This window comes from Dysidea avara, chromosome 5 (genome assembly GCF_963678975.1).
Source record: "Dysidea avara chromosome 5, odDysAvar1.4, whole genome shotgun sequence".
In the NCBI taxonomy this organism is placed as follows: Eukaryota; Metazoa; Porifera; class Demospongiae; order Dictyoceratida; family Dysideidae; genus Dysidea; species Dysidea avara.
The window spans coordinates 13,695,886-13,714,289 of record NC_089276.1 but is presented as its reverse complement, the minus strand read 5'-3'; the positions used below and the strand labels follow the sequence as shown (position 1 = coordinate 13,714,289).

Here is an 18,404-nt window from a genome sequence, read left to right as displayed (position 1 = left end):
TCCTTCTTGACATGGTTGTGATCATCAGGGTTCATCTTGACATGACCATGATTATCAGAATCCTTCTTGACATCAACACGATTACTGGAGTCCTTCTTGACATGACTGTGATCATTAGAATCCTTCTCTGCATGACTGTGATCATTGGGGTTATTGACACAATGAAGACTACTGTAATTGTGACTGATCATGTTGCAGTCTGCCACTGAAGTATCATTCACACAACTATGGTCATAATCCATTAGGGATGACTCTGAGTCCCAACCATTGTCACAAGGGGCATCAGTTGCAATAGCAGAGAAACTAGCAGAAGTTGAATCCTCCAGATCAGCAAAATTAGTTAACGATTCATCAGAGTTGGTTAAGACAATGTCATCTTGTTCCACTACATCAGAGCTTGCATCAACAACTTGAACAGTCACTCTTTTCCCTTGTTCCCAAGCCTTTACAATATTCTCCAAGCACTCTACAGCATAAGAAAATTCTCGTGTTGAAATGTAGGAGGCCAAATTAGCCAGTTTTTGTGATATTGTGAAAACTTTCCAGTACTTATCATGCTGAGATAGGACTTTTTTAGTTGGTAAACTGTCCACAGTAGAGACCTTCACATCAACAAACTTATGAGCATTAGAAATGAAGACACGATGACTACTCTTATAGTAGTTACGAGTCCATCTTTTAGCACACAGCGTTGGCTCAAAAACATCGAGTTTAGCATAATTGCGAAATGAGAAAATGTGTCTACACGGTAGCTCCATAGCTGTATTAAATCCACAGTTACAATGATGGTCTGATGTATTCAAATTTTCCCTTTGGAATGGATAATGATTGTCCGTGTATCACCATCTAACCTTTCTGTGCTCTCCACTTTTTTGGATAATTCAAATTGTTTTACAACAAATGAAAATGCATAAGGTGTTAACAACTCGCGATACTCAGAAAGGGAATTATGTCCAGGGAATAAATTCACAGGTGTCTTCTTAAAAATCATAGCAGCGCGATGATCCCGTTCCAAAGCCAGTGAATTTAAGCATTTCATCAAATCTTGAAAGAAATTCAAAACAGATGAATGCTTGCTAACAACACTTTTAATCTTCTGATTTATGCATTCCAGCCTGTTGTTGGTACTGTTCAAATAATGGCATGATTCCCGTTTAAGCCCTTCTACCCATTGCTCCCTAATGTCATGCCAGTTAGTATCAAAATATTCAATCACTGCTGTAAGCTTGGTTTCCTTTAGTTGTTGATAATACTTAAAGTACTCATCCTCATCTCTGGCATAAACAAGTTTAGAGATGACCTCTAAAACTGTGATTCTTTGAGCAGCACTTAAGTTCAATTTTTCAGTGGTGATCTCCCGACGAAACGTTCTTAGTATATGAAATAAACATATCATCAAAGCTGCACTTGGGATCTTTTCTGTAATAACGTCTCTTTCTGTCATGTCTTTGTCAGCCATTATGCACCTCACCTTAGAAGTATCACTGTGCTTAACAAAACTATCCATCATACGGCTAATTGTAACCTTGTCCTCATTAACTACCAGCCACTTCACTTTCTCCATTGCCATCAACAACCATGATAATGTACAATGGCATATTCAGATTATTCAGTTTATAAGTTGCATCAATCAAAATCAGCTCCGGAAACTGTTCATATGTGTTTTGCCAAGACTTAGTTTGGAAAAATATACTTGCAAGAACATTATTATCATCCTTGGACACTTCAACAATAGCACCTACACAGATATTGAAAGTACATGTATAGTGATATGTACATTATGTACATATGCGTACCTACATACATACATAAAAGGGCTATAACTTAAATACTAGAAAACAGCACATCGTCGCAACACTTCAACTATGTATGCAGTTCAATTATCTGGTTTTATTTTGTGGATCAATTATTAAATCAGGTGTGTGCCAACAGCCAACCACAAAGGTTGAATGTGGACATGTACCTACTTTTCTAAGTTCTTTTTGAAAACGAATGTATGCATTAGAGACGCATTAGACAGGTGACTTTTGATACAGACCACAAATGTATGGGAAACACTGGCTTTTATGCAAAAGGTTGTTACTTTATGATCCCTGTAATTCTTACCATCAATTTTTCTCATTTCATCAACAAGTGTGTTAACACCAACAACTGATTTGTCCTTTATCCTGTCACTTATATTTTGCAAGTCCTTCAGAGTAACAACTTTGCCAGCCTTTTCAACGATATATTGCTGAACTATTTTTTTGTTTCCTTTAACACTTAACATGTTCTCTGTCTCTTCAAGCAGTTGTCCCTCCATTCTCCGTTGCTTAGGATAGTGTCTAAATGTGTTCTAAAAGCAAAATTATAGTTAAAGCAGCATAACAAATACAATGTAGAAAATATAACCCAGACTAATATAGTGCAATGCAATGCTGGATGTTTATATAAGTGCACTGTGTATAGTTGATAAATAACATGAGGAGTGGGTGCTTAAAAACTAACACCCATTTGTTCAGACACATGCAAAACCATCTTCAATATATAGTATATAGCACACGCTTGATGATAAAATGTATTCTGGTATTGGAAATTGATTCGATAATAATTCACTCTTCTTTGTGTTAGGCCCACAACCACATCTAAAAATGAGATTAGATCTTGGCAAACATCTCTAAAATTGTATCTGCTAAATCTGTACCATACACCTGAAGATATCCTAGTAGACATTCGATCCTTATTTTAAGCTATACCCATGACTTAAGATACTATTATGCTATCATTATGACACATGATGTATGCATTATTTGTATTACACTAACAATAGTATGCCAACAGGCACTAAAGTGATATCTAACAGTAAAATATCAAACCCATAGTCCTAGCTGTTGTTGATTTACATTAATCTGAACGAACTGTCAATCATTAGAAAATTCTATAGCAAATCTTGGAAATATTTTGGCTGCTCTTAAGACACTTTTAAGGTTTGATTCTGTCTAATCAAAACAAGGGGTGCTATGAAAATGTTGTTAAGCTACTTTACATATTTGCGAAAAAGTATAAACCTTAATATAGGTAACTTTCTACAAATACGACGCAGTATAAGTGTTATATGACATTACCTCACTAATTTCATGATTGTGTTCATTGACCACTGACCACACAGCTAATACTTGGCCATCACGACTGCAACTCAGTTTTAAAGAGAATGGGCACTCCCTCTGAAAAGTCCTATAAAAGAAATGCATATAGATTTCACTGTCTGGACTAGACTCCTGCAAGCAAAAGCAATTGCAGTTAATCAAAAACGCTATTATTATCATGACATTTTGTAAATGAGGTGACTGTTCCATTAGGGTACAAAGAACCCTAGGTTAATTATCTAAATTTTGAACACAAATGTTTTCAGACAAACTGTATTTTTGCAGCCTATACATGTACATTTACAGTAAAATACTCTAATAGAACAGTCATGGGCATTCCAGAGTAGATAAACAAGAGTATACTGTATTTTGATTCTGGAAATCTTTGAAGCCATTAGGACTACTGCTTTGACCCCTTATTTAGTTATTGAACTGTGGTTTAAAAGCATTCCACCATGCACCAAAAGATGTTGAGGGGTGTGTAACTCTTGAGAAATTATGACAATGTTCAGAATTCAACTCAAACATTGGAAGTTTTCTCTGATACCTGACAAGCTGATTCTGGCACCAGGATTCACTGGGAATTAATTGTCAAATCACAATGTCTCTGAGGACAATTGAGACACAGTAACCATTAGGGAAAGCACATTAGCATACCGTAAATTATCCCGTAATCTATATCACGTGATTAGTCTGGTCTTCCTGGCCACGAGGTAATGATGAAATGCCTCACGGAATACAGTACGGATGTTCATACGACTGGTTAGTCTTTTATTTAGTCTATAGATTAGAATGGTAGTGAAGGAACACTTTCCTGAGCCTGTTTCGTCTCGAGGTTAGAGAACTGACTAGCTTTAATGTCACATCGGGTAGTAAAAGTTAGGTTAGGGTTAGGGTAAGAGTTAGGCAATCTTTATAATCTGTTAGGTTAGGGTTAGGGTAAGAGTTAGGCAATCATTTATAATCTGCTAGATTAGGGTTAGGGTAAGAGTTAGGCAATCATTTATAATCTGCTAGGTTAGGGTTAGGGTAAGAGTTAGGCAATCATTTATAATCTGCTAGGTAGGGTTAGGGTAAGAGTGTTAGACTTTTATAGCTAGAATTAGTAAATATTATACAAGTATAGTCACAGTAGTGAAGCGGTAGTGCATGAGGCTTGAAATCAAGTGGTCGAAGGTTCGATTCCCACTGTAGTTCACTTTTTTTCGCTCGAGACTTTTCAGTTTTTTTCTAAGTTCAGTGCAGTCTAAAAACGTTTTCAAAATGTTGTTTATAGATACCCACCATCGATTTCAGCTAGGAGGGGTATAAAAACGATGCACTGAAATTCACGGTTGATGTAGCCTTGGAGCTGCAAGTCCGGAGTGAATGTGTTAGGTGCAATCTGTGAATTTGCGCAGTTTATAAATTGCGCTGCGAATTTTGTGAATTCATAAAATGCGCAACAATTTATAAATTGTTGCGCAATTTGTGAACTACCGTAAGAGCTGCGCATTTTATGAACTCTTTGGATTCTGGTCCATTCAGTGTACCGCCGTTACGTTCTTGGCTGATCAAGTGCGTATTATGGCCGCTTTCAGAGAGGTGTAATAAGCCCCACAGATTGGGAAGTTTACTGGTCTGCCCACAGATTGGTAGATGGCATGGATTGCAAATGATGCTACCAATAATTATCGTGTTTACGCCTGGTTATTAATGATTCTAATGGTCTAATGTGATCCAATTTTTTCATTTTCTTTTATATAACTTTAATAAGCCCCTTGATAGCTATATGTTTACTACAAGAAACATGGGTCAAGACGGTTCCGCCAGTTTCTCTGTATTGACTATCTCTCCCTCCAAGGTTCCTTTGCGTACTCTGCAGTTGGATTGGATAAGGTGCATTCTGTCTGATCAAGTTCCTGCATGGAGCACACATCCAACACCACGCCCCTGATGTACTAGCTAGAACACAATATTTATATTCAGTATAGATCTAATTGATTCTTTAATATTCAAATTCAGCTTGTGACAAAGTTACAATTTTAACTTGGAATTAGCTCCAATACAGCAGTTAGCTATACACAAACACAGGCCCATTCTTTGAACAGCATGGCTCTACAAAGTTAAAACTGTTTTCGTCCTGTGAGATTGTCACTTCATGCCTTCTTAAGCACTGTCTGTGGTACCCCCATGAGCAACTATTGCACCTGACCTACAGAGTTCACACACATAAATACAAGATTCGTTAATGTAACTAGAGCTTACCAAGGGAGTTGTATCATCATCCACCAAACCAATCATTCCACAGGAATGGCAATAGTCATTCAATGGTTCTAAATAAACAAAAAATATATATATATTTTCTCCACAGGATTATAATTATCACAAGGCATTGACTTCTATTGATGCACTATACTACGTAAATGCATGTGAACACCATACTATTGACCTGGATGTCAAACCAATGCATGCACATAAGTTTTGTCTACAATGTTTAACTTAACAATGTTTAACTTTTGAATACTGCAATTTCATTCTTTCAGCATTCTTTTGGTACTCTAAGTCTGCTGCCTCCCGAATTGCCTTATGGCGATCACAAGTAGTGAGGTGATCATATGATTTTTCACTGTGTTTTTGCTAACAGAATAATAACATATTGCTATAAACATATATATAAGGGCATTGCTGAAATCACATAGACAGAACACCAAACACTACAGTTATAACAAAACCTCCATGCTTAAACAACTTGATAAAAGAAATATAGGCCTCACACAATAAGGACAAAGATTTTCACTGAAACTAAACATTTTCACTTCTTGATATGAAAAAACCTTGATCTCACAGAATGTATTTATACATGGCTTGTGTAGTTATAACTAGGAGGTTTCACTGGTCAAAAAAGCTATAGCAGTCTACACAAAATTAGTAATGATTTGTACCTCTGAGACTCCAACTCCATGTGATCAGGTGGTGATGACGTATCATCTGTAGGAGATGCTATAGGAGATACAATTTGATTTGACAATGGTTTGTCAGGCAACAGTGGTGGCACACTTTGACATGCTTGCTGTGGTGACATCCTTGAGCTAGATAGTGGTGATGCACTTCTACTTGGTCGCTGTGGTGACATCTTTGAGCTAGATGGTGGTGATGCACTACTACTTGGTCGCTGTGGTGACATCCTTGAACTAGATGGGGGGTGATTAGCTTCTACTTAGTCGCCGTGGTGACATCATTAAGCTAGATGGTGGTGATGTACTTCTACTCAGTTGTTGTGGTGACATCCTTGAACTAGATGTTGGTGGAAACACAGTTGGTGGTAATTCATCAAATAGCAGTGACACATCATCTAGTTGAAAGCGCCACATGATTTTTTTACATCACTATTGAACCACTAACCATCTTTGATAAGATCAGTTAAATCCTCTTCCATTATACAATGGTCAACTCCTTCAGGAAGTTCAGCAAATGGGGCTAACCTTGGTGGCTGGCCAAACACCACTTCATATCAGCTTTGTTTTAAAGTGCGACACACTTGAACATTTAAATTATCTGCAAGGGCACATTATATATTAGTTGGGCTCATACTAGTACTTACATTGAATACATGGCAGCCAGTCAGTCCAAGATACACAGTTGGAATCCTTGTGCTCACATTTAAATGCTTGCAACTGCATTTCTACAAGATGGTTTCCCTTTTCAATTAAACCTTGTGACTGTGAATGGCGAGGTCTACCATTCACTTCTCCTGGCCACGACTTCAATATCTCTCTAATAACTTCATTAACAAATTCCCTTCCATTATCTGACTGCAATATTTTGGGAGCCCAAAATATGGGAAAACCTTGTGCACAAGCCCACTAGCTACTTCAATGGCACTCTTGTTTATCAGTGGCCATAGCACGTGAAACTTTGACCAGTGGTCCATGTAATGTGCAATGTAGCAATAAGAATCATCTGGCATGTGCCTCATATCTATCAAATCAATCTAAAATAAGCAAGAGTGAATAATCCTCTATGTAAATTATACTCTCTCCCACAACAAACCTGACAACATGTTAAAAATCCTGATGAAATGATTGGCTTCAAAGGAGCAGTACAATTCTGTGGCTGCTTCAGCTGGCAAATATGGCATGTGCTACAAAAATATTGAGCTGCCTCCCTTGGCAAACCTTCATACATTCTTTGGACCTACAATAGCAACACAATTAGAAATTATGATAATTGTGGGCAAGTTTGTTAAATACACATACTTAAGAATGCCGGGAAATATAATTAGACATGCAAACAAAAGTGGGCAAAGTGTAAAATAGGTACTGCTATCAAATACTAAAGAAAATAAATGGCGCCTCTCAGAATGTTGTAGTTGAAAACCATACAAATGTGAGATGAAAATGAGTTTTGAATAGTCTTAGTGTATCAAACATCAATCCTGTATTTTTAAAAATCGTCAAAACCCATTTTTTGTCTGCCTGACTGTCTGTCTGACTTGTCACAACGTCAGAGGCCAAACCAAAGTAAGCAGTACATGGCCACCACAATAACAAACTCACGGATAAACCTTTCTGGTTCTGACAAGTGTCTGTTTTCTGTTATATTACATGATCATCTCCTTCATGCAAGGAAACCATAATAATAAGGTGTTAAATTTCTGTATAGACACTTTCCTTAGAAGAACAAGACAAACAACTATTTGGCATTTAAACTACTGACAGATACAATACATGTAGCTTCAATGATACAATGACATGACTGGACCACACTCTTAAACAATCAGAACACATACATGCCACACTTCAGAGCCACACAATTATGTCCTTTAATTGCAGTCAGCTGCTGTTGAAAACAAAATGGGAACTGCACTCCTATACCTTTAAGTATTGAAATCAAGGCACTCTAATAAAGCAGTCATAGCCAAATGTGTATAACATAGCTATGCCATAACAAGAATAGTTAACACACTAGTGCAATCAGAAACAAGTTGATGTTGTGCTACTTCTAAAAACCAAGCACCATGCAGCTAGCTAACTCATCTGGAATTAACCATTACTATTTTACTATTTTAACCAATTCGTTATATCCCTGATAGATATATGCCAATATATTATGGTCAACATCCAAACCAAATTTTCAAACTCTTCTAAAGCTATGGCTGTGAATATAAGCACTTGTAGTCAGTATATTCACTGTTCAAATTGATTTCTTTGCTCAATTTTCTACTGTGTAGCACTATATTCCCAAAACTACTTCCACAATAGGCTAAAACATTAGTTGATCATCTCAGCAAAAGCCTGCATTGCACGCACATAATGATTTCTTTTATTATCTCAGTATTATTTCCAACTCAGTACTCCAAAGAATGGGCTCACATGTTTAGTTACAAAATTAAATTAAGCGTGGTTTTAATATAAACATAGGACCACCCCAATTTCACTATATTATGCAGTCTCAGTGACCATAAAACTTGGTGACACTTTAATAATATGACAGCATACACAATTCCCATACCTCCGCAAGCGTTTTCTTGTAGCCTACATGCCCATTTTCCGTTGAGTGCACACGCTCTAATATATCATAAAACTTCTCAGCTGTTGCCACTATGCGATGATGACCAGACAGTTTTGTCATTATCATTCTGTAATATAGTTTTGTGAAGAGAGGCACAAAAAACCATCATTTCTTTTTTTTCTTTTTTTCCCGGGGTAACCAGCACCCCTTGCCACCACCCCTAGCACTAGATTTTGAAGTGCTAGACAAAAATTGGACTGAGATTAAAGGGAGCAATTTAAATAATTAGGGGGAAGGCACCCGACCCTCTGATAGTACAAGGTCAAGTGCCCTATGGCTGATGGGACAACCACTGTGGGAGCGCGCCCCCCTAAGGCACGCAATCGCTGAGCGGAGCAATGAGAAGCTGATGCGACAACGTAGCCAACATTTCTTACTCTTTGCTTGGCTGGCCAGGGGCGGATCCAGAGTCTGGAAAGAGGGGGGGGGGGGGGGGGGGGGGCACCTTGCTGAAAAAAGTTAAAGAGGAAATAAAAAAAGGTCACAACAATAATAGCTAGTTATCCTTTACCAAATATATTATATCACGTATGTTAAATCCTATTTATAGCTTTATAAGTAAGCTGCACTGCCTCATGAACATTGTGACTGCTTTATTAGAGTAATTGACTGCTCTATTAGAGTATCTCGATCTTGTATGCAATTTCTTGAAGGGAGGGGGGGCATTTGCCCCAAATGCCCCATCCTGGATCCGCCATTGCTGGCAGACATAGGACATTTTCTAACTTCAACTCTGGATAGTTTAATAAAGCAAACTTCTTCGTTTTAATAACCCAGTATTTGAAGGAGTTTGAAACATCGCTCAGTCTTTCAATTCCATTCAAAACGTCTATGATTTTCTTAAACTTCTCCTCTGATACTGTCTTGCTTGTAGTGGTGTGATCAAAATACTTCGTTCTGCAGAACTTTTCGAACAGCTCTCTGTGACCTTCTTTCGACATACTGACTAGCCGCTGGCTCACTCGTTGAAGCTCACACCTCGCAAGCACTATAAGAACTACAAGGAGGTCTCGTGAACCACCAGGTGTGAAACGAAATTAGGTCTTAAATCGCGTGAACTACCAGGTGTGAAACGATAGTAGGTCGTAAATTGGGATTTACTAAGTTCACTCGATTCCATGTCACCAGAAGATCACTCTTTTCACCCTATTTCATAACCCTACAGAACTTAGACAAAAAACGGTGAACCAAAAAGGCGAAAAAAAATGTGCAATATTGCAGGGGGATCGCACCCAGGATCCCCGTGTGATGGTCCAGTGTTCTACCGATTATGCTACCGCTGCTAGCTCCCTTGATTCCCTTCTTTTGTATCTTATAAATGTGACTAACGAAATAAGCTGTATATAGTAAGAAGAACCTAACCCTAAAGGTGAAGAAGAAACCAAAGCTGAACTCTAACCCTAACCCTAACGCTAACACTACTAGACGCTTCCCCTAAAGTCTACTACTCGTGGCAACTACTGGACGCTTACCCTAAAGTCTACTACTCGCGGCAACTACTGGACGCATTCCCTAAAGTCGACTACTCGCGGCAACTACTAGATGCGTGCCCTAAAGTCGAAGAGAGAGAGCAACAACTACAGTAGGAAGTCTGGATGTGACATACCGGGGCATCCAATCGAGTGAACTTAGCGAATCCCGTTGTAAATTGCACACTCGATCGCACCGCACCGCGTCCTCATTCGAGCTGCGCAATTTATAAATTGTTGCGCATTTTATGAATTCACAAAATGCGCAGCGTAATTTATAAACTGCGCAAATTCACAGATTGCACCTAACAAATGCACCCGGACGATAACGTATCACACAACGTGTGCTTGTGTGACGTCATCAGGTCACGTGAGATCACGTGAGCTTTAATTTCACGGAGTGCTAATGTGCTCTCCCTAACGCCTAGTCTCAACATCAGCTCCTTGTGCCCTACCCAACGCACTGGGTATGGCCTGGCTGTCTGGACTACCCAGCTATCTCAACACTTAGATTTTTTGTTACGATGCTCGTTAATAAAGAAACGGAGTGGCTATTCGCATGGTCACGTAATAATAGCTCCGTGCTATTCACACGGTAGTCACGTGATGTTATTATTTTACGGATAGTACACGGTTTATTTAATTCGAAAACTACACCTGGCTTTGAGCAGGTTTTTTCACGTTTCTTTCTGCATCTTTTTTGTCAGATGCCAGATGTTTTGTGTAGGAGACGAGTTCGCTAGTTACAATGACCTTAAAGACAAAGTTTCTGTGTTTGAAAGAACTGAATTTGTCCAATTGAACGTTCAGCGATCTAGAACAATCGACTCAGCAGTGAGACGTGCACCATCGAAGGTGTACAATGAAAATCTAAGGTATACAGAAATAGATTTTGTTTGCTCACAAGGAGGGAAAAAGTTCAAGACTGCATCAAAGGGTGAACGGCCGAATCAATGGTAAGTGTGTTTGTTTTACTGCCGTGTGATGTTGAGAATCTATGGCAGCATATATACTTTACAGATTGTGAGAATGATAACGTTTTGTTTTCTGGCCATGGCTTATTTCAGTGATAGATTGTCTAGAGAATCTATGCTTCCATACGACTAGAGTGGGGAGTGGTGAGTAATTATTTTCAGTGCCCTCCATATTAGATTCTGTTTACTTCATAACTCTTGAGTACTGGCTAGTACTGAATGTTCTATTAGAGTAGTTTGCATTATAATGGCTATGGCAACTCCAAATACTGATATTTCCTGTTTCCTGTCCACCGCCCGCATCTGATTACTGTCAGCTCTAAATATTCCATTCTGTATTCTTCCCGGTTACTCTTGCATACTGACAGGCTTAGTAAAAACAGTGCCAGCGGTGCTATCAAGTCAGCACAAACTTCATGTTTGTGTTATTTTGCAACTTTAAAAAGAAGGAACATGCTTTTGTGCAGCATTTTATAGCTGTGCCAGGCAAATAATGGCTTGAAAAGCTTCCAATCTCATAATGAAATAATGGTAATGGACCGCCCGTCCACATGCAAATATGCCTGAGATCAGGACGGGAAACAGGAAATTTATTTGGGATGGCCTATTGTAGCTATTCAATTCACTCTACACTTCAGGTGCTTTCTACATTTTCAATCACCCCATCAGTAAGTTGTGTATAGTGGAAGATGTGGTACTGATTGATTGTAGACACAGCTTATAGGATATGGAGTTTACTATTGTTTAGTTCCGTACTACACCTGTCAAGCTAAGTTGTGCATGTACATGGCATGTATAATATGCTCAAGTTTCTGAGATTCTGAAACATTGCTCATCAAAACACTTCCTTTACTCTGTAAGATTTTGCAAAATACTTGTGATTCTATGAGAGTCATACGAATAATCAGACTTGACAATCAGTTATTGTCAACCTTGTTTATTAGCACAGTTATTGGTACAGGATGTGCAAACAAGCAGCATATTTACATTCAAATATACATTGTATACAAAGGGCTTACCCGTTTACCCATTGTGTCCACTTGACATCTGGCAGAATACAGTGATCCTATTCATTACTGTCACCAGCTATCCCAAACTACATGTAAACTCAAGATTGTGTTGCTCATCACACCACTGGAAGAAAACATACTGAAATCTAGCTTAGAACTGCACACAACTTTGTAAGTTATTGTGGCCAGTTTAGTGTTTATAAAGCAACTAATAGTGTGGTACTTGAACAACAGTTAACTTGTGTACATAACAGGTGTTACTAGAGCACAAGTACCCAATTTCCACTGTGGCAACTTTAAATTTATTGATCTCTTTCACTGTATGGCTGTTGGTATTTGACGTGTCACTCAACACACCTCCTGTCACTCTTATAAAGCAGTCAATGATTTTATGTGTTTCTAATTCATATATGCTGGTTGGAAGCAATACAGAGTCAACCATTTGTGGTCCCATCACATCTATTACCATCATAAGTGTTTGTACAACATCTTTGCTTACAAATACAAGCGAATTCTATAGTGGAGATCATATTACTGAAACAAGAGATTATTTATGCCTAATGTGCATGCAATTTTAGCCATGTCATTATACTGCTACTACTGTACAGCTAGGCTAAAGTATGATTAAATTTGTGTGTTAGGTGTAAATGATCCTTTTCAGTAATATGATCCCTATTTGAATTTAATGGAATTGTACAATTGTTAAGTACATAGTATTTGTCCATACTTGTTTCTGGTATTCATAAGTGCATGTGGACAAACACGAAGAAAATAAATACTAAAGATTTGTCGATGGCGCAAGGCTTACATGATACATGGCCATATGCCTTTTACTTTGCTGACCAAGCAAAACAGTCTTCTGCAGTATGCTTAGAGTGTGCTCAGAATCTGAAAATAGACTCTTAATACTGGTGCACAGAGACGGCAAAACACACCACCACAAAGAAGCCTAATCCACAATACCCATGTCGAGGTTTGAATTTCATCCTGAGTTTTATAATATTTGTAGGAGGTCTAAAATAATTATATCCTAGTTGTAAATGGATAGCATACATAGGTCATGAGATATTGACATTTAAAGTTTGTAGTTTACCACCCAAATTATTCCTGAAAGCTTAAAAGCAGTACAAAGACAAAATCATGACACAATGGTAAAGTGAAATGAAGATTGGTGGGTCAAACCCACTCATGGCACTTTTTTCTAATACTTTTCTTCTACACATTTCTTGTTGTTTTTTTTGTTGTTGTTTTTGTTTTTTTTGCAATGGCCAGCTATCTTATCAATATATTATATATATATAATATATCATGTTTATATTCCATAATTTGTTGTCTTGCACAGAAATAATGCAGAATTGGCAGGACAGGCCCTCCAACCTTAGTTGTTCCAGCCAGTGTCAATAACTTGTTGTGGTACTTATTGACAATGATGGTTGGTGATAGCAAACCAGCCCTAACTGTCCAAAGAATTACCTTCATATGTATAGATGATCTCCCTTGTTTTACTAAAATAATTAACAACAATGGTGACATGGGTCAACCCTGGGGTATTGGATTTAGTTGGAATGGCAAATGGGCAGTAGCTAATCACTCTAACCACTGTGTGTACCTATATGATGGTGAGGATCAATAGGTCAAGAAGATTGGTGATAGAAGAAGCTCCAACAATGGTCACTTTTTTGGTCCTGAAGGAGTTGCATTTGATGATGATGGTCATCTCTATATTGGGGATTGTAGCAACCACCGGGTACAGAAGTATAATAATAATGGTGACTATTTGATGCATTTTGGTAAGTTAGGATATGAAAATGGTCACTTGAAGCACCCTAGAGGGCTCACTATTCACAATGATAAAGTGTATGTTGTTGACAGTACTAACATACGCATCTCAGTGTTCCTCACTAATGGTACATTCCACCAGATCATTGGGAGACAACAGTTGCGTAGTCCTCGTGATGTAGCAATTACTAGGAATAATCATTTGCTTGTGGTTGACCTTTATCATCACTGCATATACAGGTTTACACTGGATGGTAATTACATTGACAAATTTAGTAGCTATGGTGCTGACAAGGGTCAGTTGAGAGGACCACGTAGTATGACTGTTGACCGTAATGATTTCATCTTCGTCGCTGACTCAAACAACCATCGAGTATCCATCTTTGACCAACAAGGACACCACATACACTCCTTTGGCACTGAGGGAACTGGTCCTGGTACATTTAATGTCCCTTGTGGAGTAGCTCTTAATTGGAAAGGTGACATTTACATTAGTGACATCAATAACAAGAGGATTCAGATCTTCTCTGACTGGTAGTATCCACTGAACCAATTTTTATAAGATATTTTTGTAGATATAGAACCTTAATAGTTGAACTAGTATTATGATCTTTGCATGTGAGAACCTGTGTGTGCTTTTGACTTATGGCCATGGTGGCATATATATATATAGAATTACTATCCATAATTGTAAGGGACTGTTGTATAGCTCTCAGCATGCAAAATAAATTTCAAAAAAAAAGGAAAATAAATACATCACAATAATGTATCCTACCATAACTACACAGTGTTACTACAAAAGTATGAAGTGTCTACAGTGTGGTGAGGTGGTTAGTAGATCAGGCATACAGCTCAATGTCATCTTCAATCATTTTCTTACGCTCTAAAATCTTTTCATTTTGTTCTTTGATCTTTTGTATCCGATCATTTAACTCCTTCTCTTTCTCAGGATCAACCTGCTTTAGCTTCTCCTCTGTTAAGAAGTGAGACATGACTTCATTAATAAAATACACCATAACAACGTTAACATTATATAATAATAATAGATGAATAAAAAATTGAAACTTTTAAGAGGGAGAATAGGGATCGCTGAAAAAAGCCATGAAACAAGAAGGGATCGCTGGGATGGTAATGTAAACCACAAATCCCTATTTTGACTCTCTGTCATAAATCTTTAGTTACATGCTCTGTCATTTTGAAATGAGTCAAAATAGGGATTTGTGGTTAGCGATCCCTTCTTGTTTCGTGGCTTTTTTCAGTGATCCCTATCCCCCCCTATTAAAATTTTCAATTTTTATTAATCTAGTTTATGTACTTTTTATTAATCCATGATGGATTATGGATTTCTTTGATTGATAATGAAGACTGTGGTGAATAGTGTAATTTTACATTCTGCATAGTAACGCTGTCAATGTTTCAGTACACACATGAAACTGGCAATGTGCATACAGGCTGAGAGTCTCCTAATATGAGCTGCAATTTACATTACTGGTGCCTTTAATAGCTGGAAAATTCAGTGCAAGGATTGTTGTTATACACTTGACTGTATTATTAGAGTATTTAAGTGACTGCTCTATTAGAGTTTTAATCTGGATAACCCGCCCACGTACAATAATCATGGAGCGAAAGAACCACCTTGCAACAGTCTTCAGCACAGAATAAGCTTCCTGGCCTATACTGAGTTTAATAAAGACAGATTCTATTAGCCACAAGCAGCACACACCGAAAAACCTAACTATGAGTGCGATCTTGCATGGCTTCTAGTGCATAATGGCATTTTGGCAAAAAGAAACAGCCCAGTTTGGGGTGCTTCCATCCAAAAACGAAATCAAAAATAGGTCATGGACATGCACAATGATCCATTCAGCAAGCCTTGCTACTTTTATCCTAGGATTCTCCTTGTAAACTTCACTATGCCTGTAAAAGAATAATATTATTATGAATAATAATAATATGAACAAAATGGCAAATTTCAGTTTTGTCTGAAATACACATACTGTGTCCTTTTCACTTGATACTTACTAGTGGACCAATACTCATTGCAAAGAACCACTGGAGCGTTGAACTGGTACAAGAAAAGCAATAGGTAATAATAGTGGCAAACGATAGCTAAAAGAAGATATCAATCTTTTTATAAAGACATGCATAGCATTTGGACGCTTTCACATGGTTGATGGACGTCACATGAAAGCAGGAGTAGTAAATTGGATACCGTCAAAGTTTTGACCTCAATACAGTATTTGCAAAAAATATTTAAAAAATAAATTCTAACTAGTACGAAGTTTGTGAAGTTTCAGAATCCGTTTGCAAACTTTAATAGAACAGTCATTTCTGATAAACAAGGGTCGGATAACTTGAGTCTACTGTATCTGTAACACATACCTGCAACAACTTTAGGAGGTAATTTCTCTACTACTTCAGTGCTCACTGAGATTGGTTTACTGACGCTGACTTTTCTGGTGGCTTGTTTCTTCTGAAGTCTAAACTGCCGAGCAATCTCTAGTGCGTCACCTCTTCCTGGTCCCGAGTTGTTATAAAATCTTTGTCTGGTTGGTACAAAATCCTCTGTATAAAGTACAAAACATGTTAAAGTGCATACACATACTTGTACTGGCAAAGTACCTACTGGCCGACTTACATGGTCCTTATATCACGTATGTACGTACACACACGTAAGTGTCAATGTTTAATGTACTCAATTCTAATAGAACATTCATTATGGACTTCAGTTAGACGCACTTCAAAACTGAGTCCAGGTACAGTGTAGTTCATACATGATGGTAGATGGGGTTCTTACAGGTCCTAAGCAGTACTGGAACTATGCCATCACTTACCCTGTTGTTGTGCCAGGTCAGGATCAGGACCCAACCTCAGAGCCAAGTCTGGTCTCAGTCTCTTAGACACTTTCTCCAAACTAGACGCTGATTCTGTGAAGAATCTCTTCTGGCCTGTTACATGAAACATCATCATACCTTGAGATGTCCATCAATAAATGCACCAATTCACCTTGAGATCTTGTGTGGTGAGAGTTCTCATCATTGCGACGGATTACAGCACCTTGTTTACTCTGAAGAAAACAACACAAACAGTAACTACAATACCAGCGTACATATATCCAAACACTGTACCTTCTTGCAAGAAATAATATTGTAAAATGTAGCACCACAAAAAACTCAGAATAAATTATCCTATAAAGGCTCATTGATTCATGTGAGATGCTCTCAATCACACAATAGAACACAACACCTTAGAGACTTTGGAAATATTTGGTGGATAAATTTTGTTCCAAATGAAGTAAATAACAAATACCCTAAACTAGGCTGATACATGTGAGACTTCATAACAAGGACTAAATGTCCCCCTATCGCAGACTGTGTGGAAGGCCACTGTTGTATACTTACAAATAAGCAACCGTCTCTATGTATTGAGATGAACAAATCACATTAAGTTTAGTGGAGTTAGGACACTTGACACAAAAGCGAAACAAAGTTTGTTAAAGGAATAAGCCACGTAACCTACAGTTATACGAAACACTAGATGTAAACAATAGGCATTGCTCAATAAAAACACCACATCCCTGTAATACTGTAACATTACTCTCAAAGATACAGTCACATAAGCAAACTGCATGTAGTTCATTCTTGCACTCATAACAACAAACACACCTTATAATCTCTTCTTTCTGGGCTAACTCTAATAGGGGACTTGATCTGTTGGTTCCTGTCTGGACTACTAGCTGAACTACTGCTACCACTACTACTGGAACCACTAGTGCTTGATGATGAACTGGCTGCTCTTTTCTTGCCTGCTTTATTCTTGCCATTGTCACTGCCAAGAACAATACACTAAAATGTCACTCAATATAATTACTGCCTAATAAGGGTATATACAGTGCACCCCCCACACAAAAGAATACTTCAGTGAAAGTGTCCTCGTTATTGAGACGTCATGATTTAGATTCTTAATGTGTGTACATTAAAACAAATGGGACCAATGGTAGAGTCTGCAATGCAAAAAATCGATAACCTCCTACCAACTACCTAACTATTGTCATGTGTTAGGCTAAGTGTAACTTGAATAACACCAGCGTGGCAGCCAAGTTTGTCACTTTCTTCTGGTAGAAAACGATATAAACGTCTTAAAATCATGTGATTTTTCATTGCAGCAGTTTGTAGGGTTCTTCGTATGCCATGATATTTACTCTCAACATTGTTCAAGTAGTCTATCATCAACTCATAGTATCGGTGGTTTGATTTTATTGGTCAGTTTCTGGTGGCAGCATGATCTGTGCGGCTTTTTGGCAACAAACAAAATGTTTCTTCCTCTGGAGCACAGGACAAGCAGAGCAGCAGTGGGTCAGCAATGACCAGTACTACGTAAAGTACTAGTATTCATGCATTGGATTGCTCTATGCATTTACTGGGCAAGATAGCCATATTCTTAGGTGTTTATAAGCTTCATATCCTTGCTGTTGGAAACTGTTTCACTGATTTA

The 18,404-nt window shown here is 38.0% G+C and overlaps 2 protein-coding genes and 1 long non-coding RNA gene across 7 annotated transcripts in view; all 3 read right to left on the bottom strand.

The window, feature by feature from the left end:
* Positions 1 to 18,404, bottom strand: part of LOC136256458 (putative cystathionine gamma-lyase 2) — a 67,416-nt gene that overhangs the window by 7,952 nt on the left and 41,060 nt on the right. The gene's annotated exons all lie outside the window — the stretch shown is intronic.
* On the bottom strand, positions 5,100 to 6,812 carry LOC136256574 (uncharacterized). Of its 2 annotated transcripts, XR_010701540.1 has the most exons (7): positions 6,709 to 6,812; positions 6,510 to 6,662; positions 6,165 to 6,459; positions 6,050 to 6,107; positions 5,632 to 5,744; positions 5,373 to 5,440; positions 5,100 to 5,319 (listed from the first exon to the last, which is right to left on the bottom strand). It is a non-coding gene; the product is annotated as an uncharacterized lncRNA (long non-coding RNA). The 2 variants fall into 2 exon arrangements; XR_010701542.1 differs by lacking the exon at positions 5,632 to 5,744.
* Positions 14,610 to 18,404, bottom strand: part of LOC136256456 (splicing regulatory glutamine/lysine-rich protein 1-like) — an 11,043-nt gene continuing 7,248 nt past the window's right edge. For 3 of the 4 annotated variants that reach the window (XM_066049418.1, XM_066049419.1, XM_066049416.1), the window contains exons 5-9: positions 17,576 to 17,738; positions 16,917 to 16,977; positions 16,745 to 16,858; positions 16,293 to 16,475; positions 14,610 to 14,883 (exon numbers count right to left, since the gene is read on the bottom strand). In XM_066049418.1, coding sequence (XP_065905490.1) covers positions 14,750 to 14,883; positions 16,293 to 16,475; positions 16,745 to 16,858; positions 16,917 to 16,977; positions 17,576 to 17,738 — 655 coding nt within the window. In that variant the 3' untranslated portion in view covers positions 14,610 to 14,749. Of the gene's footprint in view, positions 14,884 to 16,107; positions 16,476 to 16,744; positions 16,859 to 16,916; positions 16,978 to 17,575; positions 17,739 to 18,404 lie in introns of those variants that run through there. The other variant, XM_066049417.1, reaches the window with a different exon arrangement.